The 20,190-nt window shown below is 35.0% G+C and overlaps 1 protein-coding gene across 9 annotated transcripts in view; it reads right to left on the bottom strand.

The window, feature by feature from the left end:
• The window catches only part of LOC137027654 (R3H domain-containing protein 1), a 52,082-nt gene that overhangs the window by 11,601 nt on the left and 20,291 nt on the right, over window positions 1-20,190 (bottom strand). For 4 of the 9 annotated variants that reach the window (XR_010896064.1, XM_067395947.1, XM_067395954.1 and 1 more), the window contains exons 2-17: window positions 19,256-19,442; window positions 17,833-18,040; window positions 16,775-16,810; window positions 15,971-16,057; window positions 9,968-10,097; window positions 9,750-9,828; window positions 7,626-7,685; window positions 7,091-7,231; window positions 6,890-6,998; window positions 6,630-6,725; window positions 6,212-6,240; window positions 6,038-6,091; window positions 5,682-5,899; window positions 2,814-3,092; window positions 2,468-2,628; window positions 1,585-1,665 (exon numbers count right to left, since the gene is read on the bottom strand). Coding sequence is in view for 8 of the 9 variants with exons in the window: in XM_067395947.1 (XP_067252048.1) it covers window positions 1,585-1,665; window positions 2,468-2,628; window positions 2,814-3,092; window positions 5,682-5,899; window positions 6,038-6,091; window positions 6,212-6,240; window positions 6,630-6,725; window positions 6,890-6,998; window positions 7,091-7,231; window positions 7,626-7,685; window positions 9,750-9,828; window positions 9,968-10,097; window positions 15,971-16,057; window positions 16,775-16,810; window positions 17,833-18,009 (1,737 nt within the window). In the remaining variant the exon portion in view is untranslated. The remainder of the gene's footprint in view (window positions 1-1,584; window positions 1,666-2,467; window positions 2,629-2,813; window positions 3,093-5,681; window positions 5,900-6,037; window positions 6,092-6,211; window positions 6,241-6,629; window positions 6,726-6,889; window positions 6,999-7,090; window positions 7,232-7,625; window positions 7,686-9,749; window positions 9,829-9,967; window positions 10,098-15,970; window positions 16,058-16,774; window positions 16,811-17,832; window positions 18,041-19,255; window positions 19,443-20,190) is intronic. The other 5 variants (XM_067395949.1, XM_067395953.1, XM_067395950.1 and 2 more) reach the window with 5 other exon arrangements.

Raw genomic sequence — 20,190 nt, 5'->3', positions numbered from 1 at the left:
TGGCATCATGAATTCACAGATCTACTGCTCTATACTGAAAGAGAAGATGCTACCATCACTCCATGCCCTTGGTCGTCGTGCACTTTTCCAACATGACAATGATCCTAAACACACATCTAAGGCCACTGTTGGATTTCTGAAGAAGATCAGGCTGAAAGTGATTCAGTGGCTCCTGATCTGAACCCAATCGAACACCTATGGGGAATTCTGAAGAGACAAGTTGAGCATCACTCTCCATCCAGCATCCAGTCTCTAAAAGAGGTCATTCTTGAAGAAAGGAAAAAGATAGATGTTGCAAAATGTCGCCAACTTGTTCATTCCATGCCTAGAAGAATTGGTGCTGTCATTAAAAATCATGGAGGCCAGACAAAGTACTAGATGTAGTAGTTTTTGTTGTGGGGTGTGCTCATTTTTGCATCACCCTAATTTGAGTAAAACTGAAAAATCTGTAATCTAAGTTATATTATTAACCTTACTTTCATGTTATAAGTTAAACAGATGTTAAAAGAAAAAAGTGACTACAACTATCACAGCTATGTAGAAGGAAATCATGAAAACGCTCTAATTTGAAACCCAAGAGTCTGTTCATTTGATTACGCAACAAAAGGAGAAATTTAAAAAAAAGTTGAAGTGGATCACATGCTGAAGGTGTCATGAGATAGGAGTCTATCAAAACTAAACCAGGGCATCACATTGAGGACTTTAAGTTTTAAAAACCAGCACAGATTAAAGTCCGGCCCCTCATCAACCAGGACCAGAGACCCTGCTTGGCATCACCACTGCCAGAAATCTTTTTATTAAAGTAGTAACAACATCTGGTGTCGTTAATTATTGATGTGGTCTGAATTTGTTAATGAGGGTGTTATATTTGGTAGAAACAGGTCATACAGTGAGATATATGACAGAAGTGACCCAATTCAGTCAATAGGCTCCGCTGGGTACATCAACTCACACGGGTCTCGTTTTGAAACTTTGGATATATTAATCAATAAAACTGACAGAACAGACATAAACCGAGAACAGAGTTTCTTTGGTATCCTGTGACACACTGAGATCAGAAACTGGATGTCAACAGAATATGGAAGTTAATAAACAACCCCGCCTCCCTTCAAAAAAAAAGAAAAAAGAAAAAAAAAAGAACAGGGAGAAAAAGGACAAAGTATTAAAGGGGCCATATTCTAAACTTTTGTAATAATATTTATTGGTATTGTATATTTAACTTAGCAAAATAACAAGAAAAAATTACTAGATTAATTATTATAATATATACAATAATATCATCTATATAATCAATAATCTAAAAACATAAAAGTAAATTCATAAATAATAGTAATAGTAAATTCATAAATAAAATTTAAAATGTAAAAATAAATTAAAGAGTAAATAAATTTAAGATTTACTTTTTTTTTATTCACAGCTGTATACACGCATCATATATATAGAACTTTTATTTCAAATCTACAAAATAACTTTTTCCATGCTCTCCAAGATATGGCCTCTTTAATAAATCGAGGGAAGAGAAAAGTGAAGTTAACAGAAGGACAGGTGCTATGATGGAGTGCTAGTGAAGGAAGAGAGAAGTACCACAGTGTATTGTTGAGTGAAAGCAGCAGGCAGGAGAGGAGGACAAGAAACCGCAGCAAACTGCACAGGCTGAGCAGACGACTGCAGAGACATGGAGAGGGAGAGAAAGAGAGAGAGAGAGAGGAAGAGAGGATGAACGACAGGATCAGAGGACAACGACAAAGAGGAAGAGAACCAAACAGCACTAAATGGAAAAGAAGGACAATGAATGAAAACGGGAGTCACGTCATAGAGCAGTAACATAAAGCAAATATGACAACGTTCTGGTTATTAAAAAATTAGTAAACAATTAGAGATTACAAAACGCAATTTTGCTGGCACCTTAAGCGATGTCCGTTGCAACACTTATTAAAACTATATATTAACAAAACATAATATATTATATAATTATATAATAACATTTCTGTGATATGAACAATAACCAATACAATAAACTAACTTTCACATGTATAAAATGAAACCGAAATAATAACTAAAAGAAAAAATGAGAATTATAATAAAAAATAAATTAATTATAAATCAGTAATAAAAATTAAGTAATGATTCATTTGTTCTGACATTTTTGAGGGATAGTGACATCTGATTGTTATTTTACAATTTATGGCCAATAACCAATATTTTAAATATTTCTTTGACTATATAAGTTAAATGTTATGGAAAAAATTAAAACTTTATTAAATATTAAAAAAAAAATATTTACATTTTATATATATATATATATATATATATATATAGATTAATTAAACTAAATTAAATAAGTTTAATTTTATTAAAATAAGACAACTAAATTCAATGAAAAATTATTTAAATAAAAAAATATAAAAAAAGAAAGAAAAAAGAAATAAAACTAAATATATAATATATAATATATATTTTTCCTTACCTGTGCTATAAGGTGATTGGCTGGCTGAGGTTGAGGGGGAGGAGGAAGAGGCGGAGGAGGAGGGGGCGGGAGAGACATGGGCTGCTGGCCCCGCCCCTGTTGTGATGTCATGGCGGGGTTGTAGACCACTGGGCTGCCATCAGGGTTAACAAAAGGCTGACCTGTATGAGACAAAAAACAAACAAATGCAGTTAGAAAAACAAACATGCAACAAACTAGAGCAAAACAGCTAAATTAAAATTTTTACTTCATTCACTCAACAATGAATTAGTAAGAAGAGTTAGTATCGCGAATACGCAGCGTAACCTCCATCCCTTGAAGTAAATGTTGGTCAGGAGGTACCCACCTGTCTGTGGATTGAGCAGCACGCTGCCTGGTGGGATGGCGGTGGTGTCCAGAGGAACAATGTAGAAGCTAGCGTTAGTATTAATGTTACAGTTAGTAGTTGCGCTCTGAGAGGCCAGGGTGGGCGCGCTGCCCCCGATGGGCGCAGCCGGAAGAGGGGCCGTAGGGGCCGCGGTGAAGCCCCGACCGGGTTGGGGTAGAACGGGGGTGGGTAACGGCAGCTGAGCAGGCCGAGAGAGCGACCCAGAAGAGGAACCTACGCTACTAGACGAGTCTGAACCTGAAGGAGGGTGAAGAGCGAAAGAGTTTTTACTGGCATATACAAGGTGGGAGATGAGGTAATGAATGAAGAGGGGATGATGGGCGGGGCTAAAAACAGATATGAAGGAGGAAACGGAAGAATGCATGGTAGTCCAAATAAAAATCATGCCAAAAATAAAGATTAATCTAGTGATGGTTCCTACAGATATTCTTTTCAATAATCAGAATTTTTAAAATGATTCATTTTGTTTTATTATTAATCAATTTGATCAAATATTTTTATTGATAAATGGTTATTCACTACTACTACTACTACTACTACTACTACTACTACTACTACTACTACTACTACTACTACTACTACTACTACTACTACTACTACTACTACTACTACTACTACTACTACTACTACTACTACTAATAAAAATGATTAGAATAAAAATAAAATTAAAATAAATGTAAACAAAATATGAATCTGTCTGCACTTGTGTGACTTTTTGTTAGGAATTGACTTTGTTAGGAAGTGACTTTTTTTGTTAGGAATTAAAATAAATAAATAAAACAAAATTTACAAATGGGATTTTTTGCTAGTAGTGACTAATATTTTTAAAAATAAAAAAAAAAAATACAAAATTTCTAATCTAATGTTTATATATAGATGAAACCGCTGATGGTTAACAGCAACACAATTTGTGATCATTCGGAGGGCTGTTCATATGTAACTGGGCATGAGGAGCGATCCAGCGGTTGCTTAACGGAAGAGCTGCATCATTAAATATTAAAAGTGATAAATATATATTGGCATCAAGTCCTTGAGCTTCTAAATGCCAGAGCATAAATAATCAATGAACCCCGAGAGCAGACGGCTCTGAATATGAATGTGTTCTCTTAGCTGTTCCTCGACGGACATGAAATGGGTGAAAAAAGAGGGCAGAGAGATTCTTTCCACCACACACACGCAAAACATTCACACTCTCAATGCACGGCTGCTTAAAGCGTGAACACGAAATGATGAAACAAAAAAATGGTCTTCAAAAGAACCAAACACTGAGCATAGGAAAGCAGGACTGGGATAGTGAAAGTGAAAATACACGTGGTCAGTTCATGGTTAATATTTGAACAAGACAAACTAGATAAGATCTCAAAAGCTACAATAAAAAAATGTCTTTAAAAATTGTATTTTAGGGTTTATGTTGGAATTACAGTAAATTTCCAAAACTTTTGGTGAATTTGGAAGCTGGAAACTCTTTACTGACTGGCACTATTTGACCGCTGTGATGTCAAATACTAATGAAAAGATAAATACTAAATACTAAAAAATACTAAAAAAAGAAAATACTAAATGATTTCTGTTTGATATGCCATTGTGTTTATATTTATGTATGTATACACAGTATGAATTATATGTAGCGATTAAGTATAAAGTACAATACTGAACAGGCCTTTTGAGCATTGCCATAGAAACAAAGCATGTTTGATGAAGTCAATCGATTGGAGCAGAATCTCATGTCTCCTAATTACAGTAATTCTGACATAAACTGTAGTCTGTGAAAATTATATCGACTTAATTTAATAACCACAGACATCTAGGGATGCACGATTTATCAGAGACCATAGGCAATCTGCATATTTTATTTTTTGTATAATTGTCATTTTCTGATTAGGCTGATGTTAAAAGCGGATTATAGCAGACATTATTATTAGTTTTTTACTCAAATTAAACTAATTATAACAAATTTAATTTGTCTTTTTCTGTGCCAGGTTTCAAAAGTACTTGTTATCCATGTTTTCAGCTATAAATGTAGCTTTAAACTTATAAATGCCTGAATTTAAATGTACATATGACACTTTAACGTGAACACTTAATTTTAAAATCAACACGAACTGGCGCTCGCAATCTATTTTAATTATATAATGTGACATGTTCCGAGTATAACAATATCCAGCACAAAAAATAAATAAATAAATAAATTATTGACTTGATTTTATCCATCAAGAATTACATTGGTCGGTGAAAAGCATTTTAATATAACAGGAAGTTGAAGGGTTAAAAATAAGGCCTTGATGATGTCAGCGAAAATGGGAAGTCGGTTCAAAGACAGGAACAATTATTACATTTTGATGAAAATATGAAGGGGAGGGGCTTTAAAATAAGGCCTTGATGATGTCAGAGGAAACGGAAAGTCGTTTTAGAGGCAGAAACTATGATATTTTGATGAAACGTTAAAGGGGAGGGGCCTAAGATAAGGCCTTGATGATGTCAGCGAAAATGGGAAGTCGGTTCAAAGACAGAAACAATTATTACATTTTGATGAAAATATGAAGGGGAGGGGCTTAAAAATAAGGCCTTGATGATGTCAGAGGAAACGGAAAGTCGTTTCCGAGGCAGGGACAATTATATTTTGATGGAAGATTAATGAAGACAAAGTTTTTGTCTTTGGAATAAATTGATTATCGTTCCCAAATGACTAAGAAAGTAAATAGGCTTTGTTTTGATTTTATGTTGACGCAAAGCAGTGCACAAAATCTTCTATATCGTGCATCCCTACAAAAGTCTACTGCCAAATCCACTGTTAGACAGCTAGGTGAATGAGGGTGTGTTATTTACTGGTTTTAGACAGTTTCCCCATGCTCTTGCTGCTGGCCGTACTGTCTCCTCGTATCAGCAGGCTGATGCCGCTGAAGCTGTTGGCTTTAGTCATAGCGGGCTTCAGGTTTCTGTGGGAGCTGTCTGAATCTGTGCTGCTCCAGGGCCGAGGATCCGAATACTTTAGCTCGTTCTCTGAGCTGCTCTGACGACTGTTGCCCGAGCGCCCATCTCTCAATCTATAAAAACAAAAAAACAACAACAACAACAACAACTCAGGGATTAAAGCCCGGTGATAAATAAACATGGTGACCGTTTACTCAAGAGCAAATCTTTGTCTCATAAATGGTACATAATTAAGCTAAAAAACCCTTTACCTGAATATTTGTCGTCTTTGCTGAGTGTTAATGAAAGTCATGTCCTCTTGAATTCTAGAGAGAATTTAAGCATTACAATTATGATGTATATATACATACACAAAACAACAAACAAACAAGAAAGCAACAAAGAAGTTCCAATATATAACTCACTAGTAATTGTAATATATTTACCTTTTATCAAACGGGAAATGTTCTTGTCCCTGCAGATAAAGACACACATTAAAAAAAACAGAAAAGAAAAACAAAACGTAAATATATAAGCAATACTTTACAATAAGGTCTATTAGTATAGTATAAACGATAACATTTTGAATTAAAATGCTAGTTTTGTAACAATTTTTTTCTAGCTTTATCTAAACTAAATAAAAAATTTCTAATGAAGTAGAGCAAACTAAATTTCTAACATTTATATTGCAGTTAATGTACAAAACATTTATTGTGCCCAAATAAACTATTTTATTATAAATTATAGGCATTTCTAACACAAAGTTGTGGTTTATACTAAGTAACAAATAACACTACTAATAAATAACAATACAAAATAATAGGTTTATGTTAAAATGTGTTGTATCTTGATAAGGAGACACACGTCTTGGGCAAAGATCCTGTCTCTGGCACGCTGGTATTCCTCTTCTCGCTCCTCTATTGATTTACTCCGTCTGTCATCCTTAAGACGCATCCGCATCTAAAACACACATACACCAACACTTTATCTTCATGACTGCTGTATCATGCAAGTTATTGTATTTATTTTTTGGTTGTTGTATTATTTCAATTAAAAATTGTAAGTAATTGATTTAAATGCATTTCTTTGTAAGTAATATATTTAAGTTAGTATATATTTCTAACCCTGCCATCATCCTGGTCCAAGCTGGAGTTATCTCTCTTCAAGATGTACCGCTTTTGGAAATCATCCGTTTTATCATCTTTAATGTGTTCAGAAAACTTCTGATCTGGTCTGTGAGAGGAAAAAAAAAAAAAAAAAAAAGTTAGATTAAAACTTTCATTGTTATAACAACTGAGGCTAGTAACCATTAAATCCACACGTACATTCTAGTATTGCTGGTTTTGTTGATAATTACTGATTTCCCAGTCTGATCGACATTATGGTCCAGCCCAAAATATGCTGCCACCCTGTGAAGGAGCATCCTGTGGTATGATGTCATCGGGGGGAACTTCCTCTTCTGACTTCTGTGGGAAACAAAAAAACAAACAACAAATATGTACCTCATAAATAAGCTCATTTAACGATGATATCATAACCAACTTACATATTAAAATACATAATATTTTATACTGATGTGAATAAATACCTTGGCTGATATCTCAGTGAATTAAAGCTGATACATGAATACAATCTTATTATTACACTGCACAAATTAAATGAATTTTACAATTCTCAAACTTTTTTAAAACAGAAAATGTACATTAACCATTTCATTCTCAAAATGGCCAAATATTAAAATATATAAATTTTTGATAATCTTACTTTTAATACACACACATATATACATATACATATATACATTATATATATATATTCATGTCAGTATAAACTGTTCTTCTGTTTTTTGGCTCAACTTACTCAATGTTACTAATGAAGTCCAGAATATCTTGCTCGAGTTTCAGCAGCATCATTCTGTCCCTGTAAGAACAGCGTTCATTAGCATTTATCACAGCTCATCAACCTGATGAGAATCCAGCACACAAGTGGCAGAATATTCAAATGTGTGCCTACAAGCTCTGCTTCAATCCATATTAACAACCAAGAAGAGATGCAAGACTTGTGCAAAAAAGGATTTTTCTTATACATTTTAATAATAGAAATATTAAGAGTGTTACTTCATTCAAAAATGAAAATTCTTTCATCAAGTACTCACCCTCATTTTGTTCCATCAGAACACAAATAAATATATTTTTAATAAAATCTGAGAGATTTATGTCATTGAGAGCCTATTCACCCAAAATTCTGATGCTTCAAAACATTCATAAAGAGATCGTAAAATAAATTTATATGAATCAAGCAGTTTAATCCAAGTCTTCTGAAGAAAAACGACTGCTTTATATGATGAACAGATTTAATTTAGTCTTTTTTTCCACGTAAACAACGTCAGAGTTTTGGGTGAACAGACCTTTAATGGAGGGAAAGAAAAAAAATATCCTCATTTTTTTCCAAGTAACTTTGCAACGACATGTCAACTATCTAGGGGTGGGGAAAAATTGATTCGCATATTAATCGAGATTCTATCTTCTAGCGATTTGCATCGATTCACAAATTTAAAAAAAAATTTTTTTTCAAAATGTTACACTTCTTTAACTTCGCATTACTACTTATTAAAGTTATTGACACATCAGAGTGTTATTAATGACAATAAGCCGAGAAAAATGTGGTGCATTTTTCTCTGCTTATTGTCAACAGATGCCACCTCTCAGATGCATGCGATCCCGAATTCAGTTCTCTATCACAGCTTATTGTGCTTGTATTGTCAAATACACAAAAAATTCTGTCAAAATGCACATCATGTGGAGAATTCACGTAAACACAGTCTGCTATGTCCTAGGCGAATGTAAACAGTTAGGAGAAAATTGGATGTGTAACAGTATATTAGATCCGTGCATCAGGGACAGCAGCCTCATAAACTGTTGCTGTCTGTTTCAATAATGTTAATTATAAAAAAAACACTGCTTTTCACTGAATCACTTTTGTATCTTTAATATGAATCAATTTATATTTAATTTATACAGTAAAGACTATACAGTGTTTTATTTTTACATTTGATTATTTAATTTCTGTAGTATTTCTTACTACATGTTAAATAAACCTAGTTTAATTAATTTGCATACATTTTTTCTATTGTATTTGTGCTTCTGTTTCTATTTTAAATATCAAAAATAAAATAAAATGGCCTGCCTTGCTTTATTACAGAAGACTGCCAGTCATGTGTGTAATGACTGCAATCAGCTTAAATGGCATTTGTTTTATAATACTGGGTTGACTAAAATGGGAAGAAAAACTAATTTCAAGGTTCGCATTTAATTCAGTGGGATTTTTTTCTTCAAGACCAATTAAACTTGTCTACAGGAGTCAAATAGGAAACGTAACAAAAACAGTGTCAAATCTACGGTTATATTGAACCGAAATTTGATTCAAAAGCGAGAATTGATTTTTAATCTAATCATGACCTCAAAAAACGTTTTGAATCGATACACGAGGTACCAAAAGATTCCTACCCCTAGATAAGGCAACTATTAGTAATGGCAACTACATGTCAACTAAATTGCAACTACATGTAAGCTGAAAATAAGCAAATTTGCAACTACATGTCAACTAACTATAAGCAACTTTGCAACTACAAGTCAACTAACTCTCACTACAGTATTAGTAGACTTAGATTAGTAGAATAAGTTGACGTAATTGCAAACTTACTTGCAGACAGTCAGTAGAGTGTCTGTTGGGGGAGCATCAAAATTAAATGTTAGCAGATATTAAGCAGACAGTCTACTAATACTCTGGTAGTTGACATGCAGTTGCAAAGTTACTTATAGTCAGTAGAATGTCTAAAGTAGACTCCTGAAATAAAGTGTTACAGTGACCTACTCTAGGAATAAAAAGCACATTTTAAGAAATGAGCTCAATGAATTGACAGGAAGTAGCAGTAGCGTTCAGACGAGGGTGTGCTAATGAGACGGTGGGGGGATTTTCACACACCGGGGGTTGTTCTTCAGCGTGTTGACCAGAAACTCATGGAGGTCTATTCCCGTGGAGTCTGTGTATTCCTGACTGGGATCTGAGAGAGAGATGGAGAGAGATTCATCACACACATTCTGTTGCATCCATCTGGCCTGTGAGAAAACACCTCCTCTGCCAAAAAAACAAAGGCACATATACACACACACACACACGCACGCACGCACGCACGCACACACCTCTTGAGAGTGTCTTTTTGGACAGTCGGTCTGTTTTCTCTGGCTTTTCTGAGATTTTCTCACTGTCCTCAATTTTGATGGACGTTTCGTCTTTTTCAAAAGACTGACTGAGCTCGATATGAATCTTTTCCTGTAAAAACAAATAAAAAAAAGATTTAGAAACAAGATATTAACAATCGCGAAACGTTTTATTCATTTTTATACAATATATTTGATATAAAGAAATTAATGTTAAATTTTCCCAAAACCCCCCAAAAACAAACGTTTTTGATGATTAGAAGAAAAACACCATCTCCTTTTTGTCATTATGAAGTGAGGAGGGTAATTTAAAGTTAATTATGATCTCTTTCCCTTAGCTGCAGCTAATCACAGGAGTTTGATTAAAATACTTTGCAGAGAGAATTAGCAAAAGACTTGTAATCATCTCAAGTAATAAAGACTTGCCTTATCTCACATAACAATCACAATAAAGAACAAAAAAATTCAACATAAACCCTAAACTATAACACCCAAAAAAAAAAAAAAAAAAAAAAAAAAAAAAAAGGATTAGTAACTGATCACAATACTGGCCATAAATAAAATAAAGAATAAAAATAGCAATAAATAAAAAAAAAAAATAATATATAGTACCACTACCAATAACACAGTGCATATATTGGAAAATAATATTGGCAATAAAAACATCTATTTTATTTTTTTTATTTTATATATAATCACACACACCCCAAATTCCATCTATAATCATATATTTCCACAATAATAATATAATATATAACAAAAATAATAATAAATACATTTTTAATAAATATTTTTTGTTCAAAACACAAAAACTTAAACTTTACAAAAAGTGATATTCTGGCCAGGCCTTTTTAGGATTAAAGCCACTGATTGTTATTCAATCCCAATTTATGAACGATTTACAAAGAATTTCATTTTGCTCATAAAATATGCTCGTTGTTCATTCTATTACGTTATTGTAAACTGCATTAAATTGACCATATAACAGTTAAAAACTTTCGATAGTGATAGTACAAGCTGTTTATGTTCATTATAGTAAATATATTCCATTCAAGTGCACAGCTTTTGGGTTTAGAGGGTATTTTGGGCTGTTCTACTGCACATGAATTTATATTTCATGAATGGGATTTACAAACTCCCCTGAGGAGAACCACGAAGGATTGTGGAGGTTATGAGATCATTCTGCCCTTCTGTGAGCTTTGGACTCGATCCCACCATGATCCTTCACTCCGATACTAAAACTCGCTTCATTTCAAACAGAGCGAGAAAAAAGGCCAGCCAAATGAACAGCAGTGGCTTTAAAGAGATAGTTCCCCTAAAATTATGATTCTTTCATCATTTATTCACCCTTTTGTGATCCCAAACCTTTTGACTTTCTTTCTTCCGTGGAGCAGAAAATGAGACGTTTAGCTGAATGTTAATGCTGCTCTTTTCCATTTAATGAAAGTGAATGGGAAACAGGGCTGTTAAGCTCTAACACTGACAAAAAAAAGCTATCGTACAATTTCAGAAGACTTGGAATATTGAGCGTGAGTCATATGTATTATGTTTATGGTTATTTTAAGCTAAAATTCTCAAAGCTTGAAGGGTAAGTTCACCCAAAAATAAAATTTTCTGTCATTAATTACTCACCCTCATGCCATCCCAAACCCGTAAGACCTTCATTCATCTTTGGAACACAAATTAAGAACCACACATAGGCAGTAACAGCAGGCAGCGCTTCCGTGCTTATGCCAGAACGCCAGCTCAGTATTGGCCGATGCTGTACATGTGAGCACCACGATGCATGCGAGTGATGCTGACGCAGGAGCTGGCCAATACTGAACTGGCGTTCTGACATAGATCACGGAAGCGCTGCACTGCGTTTACTACGTCAACTGTGTAGGAGACTGACAGGGGAGAGAAGAAATTGTTGAATAAAGTAATTTTTTTTATTTTTCCTTTTGCGCACAAAAAGTATTCTTGTCGCTTCATAATATTAAGGTTGAACCACGGTAGTCACATGAACTTGTTTAATGATGTCTTTACTACCTTTCTGGACCACAAAATTTGCAATGACATTGGTTCAGAAAACCTTGGATTTCATTAAAAATAGCTTAATTTGTGTTCCGAAGATGAACCAATGTTTTACGGGTTTGGAACGACATGAGGGTGAGTAATTAATGACAGAAATTTCATTTATGACTCACTGTCACCATTTACTTCTATTTTACAGGAAAAGGGCAGTTTGACAGATTTTGTACATAGTAAATAATAACAGCTTTCATTTTTGGGTCCTTTTATGATCGTTATGAATCGTTAGGCACTCTCTAGCTTTCATTCTCTAGCTTTTCTCTTCACTGTCCTCCAAAGAATAAAGAAAGGCCTGAATTAACTGTCGAGCACCCTGAATGAGGACAAAAATGTCACGCTACACGAGGGACGGCGAGAGAGAAGACGAATGGACAGATCGTGAATGAGCAGGTTGTGGGGGGGGGGCAAGGTACAGATAGATGAGAAAGGTCTATGAATAGAGACCCTCTTTCCTCAGGGAGGAAGTCTCGTTCACTTGTTCAAGGACGTAAACTTGATTAAGGACATTTATTCGTCTTTCAGACGGTTCATCCACAAAGACCTTGAGTTCTTTTCTTCCTCACCTGCTCTTGCACTGCATGACTTCTGATTAAAAAAAAAGAAGAAACAGCTGATTGTCTCGTTTTTATAACAAAAACGTCTTTAAAAATCAAGGTTGTCAAATGACATCAACATTGTCTGTTTCTTGTATTCATCGTATTCTTTGAAATATTATAGTCAAGTATTGACATACTTTATAAAAAAATAACTGAAAACTAAAATGCAAGTCAACAATGAGTATGATCTGCATGTGCAATGTATTTTGTTTACATCACAAATGTTACATCAACAATAATTTAAAAAAAAATAACAATACTGTATAAATATACTGTATAAATATGATGAATATATATATAAAAATCTTAATAAAATAAATTATTTAAATTCTATATAATTTCAAGTGTTATAAATAAATAAATAGATAATAGACAGATAAATGTTATCTATATAAAAATGATGAAAATATATAAATGAATATAATCTACATAAAGGTTATAAATTCTGTATAGATTTATTTAGTGTTGTATATAAATGTAACAAAATACAATGCATAAAAATGAAGAATGAATGTGATATATTAAGGCTACCTTTTTCATAATTTTTAAGAGTAAATAGTAAATTAAGATATTTTTTAAATTCATGTTGACAAGTATTAATGTAACATTGTGAAAAAAAGCAATTGTGATGCATCCATATGCGATTGAATTACACAACCCTTTTTACAAAATACCTATTTCAGCAGATCACCATCAATAACCTCCCTAAGAAAAAAAACAAACGTGCAAAGAAAGTTACAGCCTCGTATACAAAGAGCTGATGGTGTTGACCGCCTGCAGCGAGCTCTGGGCTTTCTAATAGCGGCTCTGAGCTGCACACTAACCTAATAAATAGAACAAAAATGGGGTTTGGATAAGAACAGGCAATTATAGCAATCCACTGAGCTAGGCAGCTGAGACAGGAAAATTGTATTTGGTATAGATGATGGATGAAAGCAATCCTGGGCTGGGGACGCGCACACGCGCACCTTTAATAAACGCACAGCTCTATTAAACGTGCACACGCGCAATCGACTCACGTAAGAGTCTTTATAACTAAGAGCAGCGCTGATGTTTTGACAGCGTTATTGATGTGGGATGCACTGGAGCAAGGACAACGGTTAATCGATTTGATCATAGTCTGTGTGCTTTGCTACGAAGCCCTTAAGGGGAATGATGATGGAAAAAATATAAGATGAAAGAAAAAAAATTATATTTCAATGCATTTGCCTTTTATCGCAATTGTATTGCGATCCCCAGAGAAACTTTGCTTTGTCTCACAAAACTATTCCGTTGAGGTTTCCCCAAAAAACTTTGCATTGTTTTGCAAAACTATTGCATTCCCCTGAGAAAATTTTCATTCTCTTGCAAAACTATTGTGTGCCCTGAGAAACTTTGCATTCTCTCCCAAAACTATAGCGTTTCCCAAGAAACTTTGCGTTGTTTTGCTAAACTATTGTGTTCTCCTGAGAAAATTTGTGTTCTCTTGCAAAAATATTACGTTCCCCTAAGAAACTGTTCCCACACAAAACATTAGTGTTCTCTCACAAAGGAATTGCGTTCCCCTGAAAATTTGCAGAACTATTATGTTCCCCAGAGAAAATGTGCATTCTCTCGCAAAACTATTGCGTTCCTAAAGAAACTTTGCATTCTCTCGCAAAACTATTGCGTTCCTAAAGAAACTTTGCATTCTCTCGCAAAACTATTGCATTCCCCTGAGAAAATTAGCGTTCTCTTGCAAAACTATTGTGTGCCCTGAGAAACTTTGCATTCTCTCCCAAAACTATTGCGTTTCCCAAGAAACTTTGCGTCGTTTTGCTAAACTATTGTGTTCTCCTGAAAAAATTTGCATTCTCTCACAACTATTGCATTCCCCAAGAAACTTTGCATTGTTTTGCAAAACTAGTGCGTTTCCCTGAGAAAATTTGCAGTCTCGCAAAACTATTGCATTCCCCAAGAAACTTTGCATTGTTTCGCAAAACTATTGCGTTCTCCTGAGAAAATTTGTGTTCTCTTGCAAAAATATTACGTTCCCCTGAGAAACTGTTCCCACACAAAACATTAGTGTTCTCTCACAAAGGTATTGCGTTCCCCCTGAAAATTTGTAGAACTATTATGTTCCCCAGACAAAATGTGCATTCTTTCGCAAAACTATTGCGTTCTCCTGAAAAAATCTGCATTGTCTTGCAAAACTATTGCGTTCCCCAATAATTTTTGAGTTGTTTCACAAAACTATTGCGTTCCCCAAGAAAATTTGCATTGTTTTGCAAAACTATTACGTTCCCTAAGAAACTTTGCATTGTTTCACAAACTATTGTGTCCCTCAAGAAACTTTGCGTTGTTTCGCAAAACTATTACATTCCACTAGAAACTTTGCATTGTTTCACAAAACTATTGCAATCCCCAAGAAACTGTGTTGTTTCGCAAAACTATCGCGTTCCCTAAGAAACTTTGCATTGTTTCACAAACTATTGTGTCCCTCAAGAAACTTTGCGTTGTTTCGCAAAACTATTACGTTCCCTAAGAAACTTTGCATTGTTTCACAAACTATTGTGTCCCTCAAGAAACTTTGCGTTGTTTCGCAAAACTATTACATTCCACTAGAAACTTTGCATTGTTTCACAAACTATTGTGTCCCTCAAGAAACTTTGCGTTGTTTCGCAAAACTATTACATTCCACTAGAAACTTTGCATTGTTTCACAAACTATTGTGTCCCTCAAGAAACTTTGCGTTGTTTTGCAAAACTATTACGTTCCCTAAGAAACTTTGCATTGTTTCACAAACTATTGTGTCCCTCAAGAAACTTTGCGTTGTTTCGCAAAACTATTACATTCCACTAGAAACTTTGCATTGTTTCACAAAACTATTGCAATCCCCAAGAAACTGTGTTGTTTCGCAAAACTATCGCGTTCCCCAAGAAACTGTTCCCACACAAAACATTAGCATCCTGTCACAAAGGTATTCCCCTGAACGCCATTCTCTCGCAAGACTTTTGCATTTTCTTGCAAAACTATTATGTTCCCCAGAGAAAATGTCCATTCTTTCGCAAAACTATTGCATTCCCAAAGAAAAAATTGCATTCTCTCGCAAAACATTTGCACTCTTCCAAAAACTTTTGTATTAGCAAGAAAAGCAAGAAAAACGCAAAAGCATCCAAATAATTTTTCCGAAACAATCTCATTTCAAAAATCTCATTTCTTTTTACCATCACAGCCCTAAGGGGCTTCATACTTTGCATGCGATTTTAAACAGTATGTGAATTAAGTAAACTAGGTCACATGTCCTAAAAGTTAAAGGAGTATGCTATTCCGAACACACACACACACACACGTTTACCTGTTCATGTGGCAGTTCTCGGAGCGGAGGGGGAGACGGTTCCTCACACACCGCCAAGCTGCGAACTAACTTTAACTTGCCGTTGGACTAGAGGAGAGTAACCATGGTTACCAAAACGTCTGGCACTCATTCGCAGCAAAAAAAACGCATGACTAAAAATATACAAGCACCATTTTGCAACATCTCAGGAGACTTTTCAGAGCTCTGGGAGGGGTTTGCGTTAATTAGAGGCATGTTTATTAAAACGAACCCTTATATAAACATCTGAAACCCCTGAAAGTCTGAAAATCTCGAATGTACAAAACCACAAAAAACAGAATACAAATACTTGGACAGTTTTTTTTTTTTTTTTTATATATTGTATGTAAATCATTATTCTTAGAAATAATAAACACAACAGATGATTTCTTGCAGGCAATGTCAAAACAACCAAGAAGAACACAGTTTTAATGAACGAACTCAAAGTAATTACAAAAACAGATCGGCTGTTCAAAATGCAGTGATAAACCGGCATCAACAGCAGAGCAGAATTCGGCACTAGGTGGGAAAATCTCCAGAGGAGGCGCTTTGGTCTTACAAACCCCCGGCATTTTGGTTCATGCTGCAAAACTGCTAAATGCAGCATCCCCCCAAAGCACATTTATTATTCTTTACCGAGTCGAGCAGGGGCTTTTATTCCCACAATGCACTGCCGAACTCTCTCTCTCTTTTTCTCGCAAGGCACACAGAGTGCAGGCAAACAGAACAACCAACAAATCAATCAAAAAAAAAAAAACAACAACTCATGCTATGATCATACCGTACCTTGGACCGTTTAATACTCTGTGCTGATTGGCCGAGCTGTTGTTGATAAGAAAAAAAGGGAGGAAATTTGGATCATGTTATGAAATAGTTAAAATACACAATGTTTTTCATAACGTATGAAATGCTTAAAAATGTATTATATATTTTAATATATATATTAACTATAATGCATTGACTTAAAATATGAAATATAAAATATTATTAATTTTTTAGACTTTAGAGGTCAGAAGATACAATTTTGTAGGTTTTTTAACCTTAATTTTAACCAAACTGCTACTGCAACCATATAAAAACCTTAAGTATCATAAGTTAAATGTACCTAAAACCAATAACTCTTAAAGATAAAGTGTCATTTTTTTCTTCTTTATGTCACCCCTCTTTTTTTTAATATTCAGCATGGATGCATTAAATTGATCAAAAGTAACAGTAAAGACACTTCTAATGTTACAAAAGATTTCTACTTTTTTCAAAATATATTAAATAATTCAATGTATTGCCCAGTCCTGGAAATTATGGCAAATCCAGAAGGTCAAAAAGTTGAGTTGTGCATGTTATTGCAGGTAATATATCGTTAAAGAAATGTGTGCACCAGTGAAGCAGCTAATTGTACAGGAAAGGAGAGAGAAATGAACAATGAGAGAGGAATAGAGCTGAGATCAGCATGTGTTTCAATGCACCTGGCCGCTGCCCTTTCTCAATGCACCAAGAGCAGATGGTGGCAAAGTCACACACACACACACACACGCGCTCACACCCTGAGGGTTTGCAGATAAACCAGCAGGATTTCAGGTGCAGATTAACTGTCCTTCCTCTCTTTCCTGGCATAAGCCAATCACACGCCAGCTTGGATCCGATTGGCTGAATCTACTCATCTTGTTGTCTTATCTCTGTCTTTAAGCAGAGAAATTGGGATAATGGAAACCACAGCAACAGCATACCACTCAGTGGTCATTAACATCCTATAATAAGGCATTACAAAGAGGCTACAATCTCCTTTGCTGTTGGCTTTGGACTACATTACCCATAATGCACAGTTTGAGGTACGTCACCAAGTTTACCTGAGTTTGATGGGAGGAACTTTGGTCTGTCACACACTCCTGGGTGTGTGTGCCGTTGTTCTGGGTTGTGTGTTGGGGGTCGTCAAGGGTCGCAGGTGGTTCGGCCATGTGCGGCCCATCACTCTCCAGAACCTTCATAACGTCACAACTTCTGGTGTCCAGAGAAGATTCAGACATTATCCTCAGACGCAAGGCTGAAAATCACCACCTGCGAGATAAAAAGACACACTGGTGATTTAGTTGACAGCATAATTATGTTGATTTCAACTTGTGATGTTAAAATTACTGGTTCTTTGCTACCAAATTGATGTTAAATTTGTAAAAACGTAACACAGGTTGGATGACATTACGAATTCTGCAATGCCAAAAGCTCACCTCATGAATATTAATGATGTCTGAAGCTGCTTCGTAATCCTTCCTTGAATGTGCAGTCATGTAACCTAATTAATATTCATTTCCCATAGTAGTATTCGTTAATTAGACAGCTGACTAGCACCCAATTATCATCGTATGCTTTTCGGCCAATCAGTTAAGCCTGCAGGCTAATGTAAATCTACATAATTAAAAAATCTACAAGTGAAATCTTTTTCCATAGATAAATTTGCACCTATAGTTAATTTGATGTGAATAAAATTGAGGTTGCGAACTTAAAGCATACTCAACGCCATACCAAATTTTTCTGGATAGTTTACGTAGAACTCTATTCAGTACTTGACTAAAAGAATTAGTTAATAAAAATTATTAATCATAATTCCATTCATGTTGAAGTTTATTCATAGCCTTTCTGGAATATGCAGTCACAAACTAATTAATATTCATGAGCAATTCATGAAGACTTCACCATGGAGGGATTCGTAATTTCACCACATATGGCAAAAGATTAGCTCATAAATATTAATTAGTTGCTGGCGTTACAAGTGGAATTGAGCAATCATGTAAACTAATTAATATTCAAGTGCCAAACCTTCTACTTTGAACGATTCGTAAATCTGATTTGTTAGAAAAGCTTGCGTAAAAAGGCCAAGCAGTGCAGGCTAGTCGAAAAAAGAAATGCAAGAAACAAAGTACTGTAGGTTGAAACTTGGAAGTCATTGTTTTAATTAAAGTTCTTTAGATTGTAAATATTTGCGTGACGTTAATGCCTTTACAGTTTTATGATATCAATATTGAGAATCGACAAATTTCACTAGTTAGCCGCCATTACTACAATTTTTCAAAGTTTTTTTTGTTGAAAAAAAGATGCATTTACAAATTACAAATCTAGGTACATGAAATAGAACTGGGAACTTCTATCCCTCAAACAAAGCTTTTTCTTCATTTGTGTCAAATTTAATATTTTGACACATTGTCATGAACTAAAAACATTTTTCCTTTAAAAGTAAACTTATTCGCATAAACAACATCAGTACGAATGTTGGTTTACCGGCTGTGCTGTTTTCAGGACTGGGCAGGAATCTTAGGGAGTGTAGGACCCAGGGGCCTCCGGAGGCAGCGGGGTGGACTGAGAGACGGACAGGGGGCAGCAGCAGTCCCATGACCCCCGTCACCAGCGCTTGGGTCGGGTCGCCAAGCCACGGCTCACGCACACGCTCCGCATCACCCTCGGGCACCTGTCACACACAAACAAGGACAGAGGTCATGGGGTCAAATACAGCGAGGTCAAGAGGTCAGGGACGCATGGATACAGTAGGGACAACTGAACTTGCGTGTAGGTTGTTTGACGGAAAGTATAAAAGGTCTTTCGGGAGCAGAAGCACTGCAGCGCTTTTAAAAAAGTGTCAGGACGGTGACATGAATATGTAGAACAGACTGTGCTGCAGAGAAACAGGAACATTAAAATACATTGAGAGGAAGTCACATTTAATGCTGAACCTTTTACGCATTTTAAGCATTTCAATGCACTATAAGGAATACTAAGCCGATAAATAAGGCTCCATACTCAATTTAAAAGTATAGTCTGTTGATTGGAATATAAAAACAGCAGTTTTTATGCATATGTCTCGTGATGTTGCGTCTTTAAACCTTCCTATCTAGTAAAATCACTTTAGTTAACAAATTTCTTGAAATAAGCCCTATTCATCTACAAACTGAGAAATTTCTATCCACCGTCTGACTAAAAATTGGCATTGCCATCATGTATGAAAGAAAAACTTCTTGCTAGTCAAAAAGAAAGAGACTTATAATAAGAAAAAGAGAGTGACATTTGGGACAGTACTTGTCAAGGCAAACGAGTATTAAAAAATAAATACCAAACTCAACACAAGTGGTGAAATTACAAAACCTACTATGACAAACAATTAGTATCGATCATACCAATTTATTTGACTGGAGAAATTGTAAATCCAACAATGAAGAACA

The sequence above is a fragment of the Chanodichthys erythropterus genome, chromosome 10 (assembly GCF_024489055.1).
Source record: "Chanodichthys erythropterus isolate Z2021 chromosome 10, ASM2448905v1, whole genome shotgun sequence".
Classification (NCBI taxonomy): domain Eukaryota; kingdom Metazoa; phylum Chordata; class Actinopteri; order Cypriniformes; family Xenocyprididae; genus Chanodichthys; species Chanodichthys erythropterus.
This window is presented reverse-complemented; position numbering and strand designations above follow the sequence as displayed.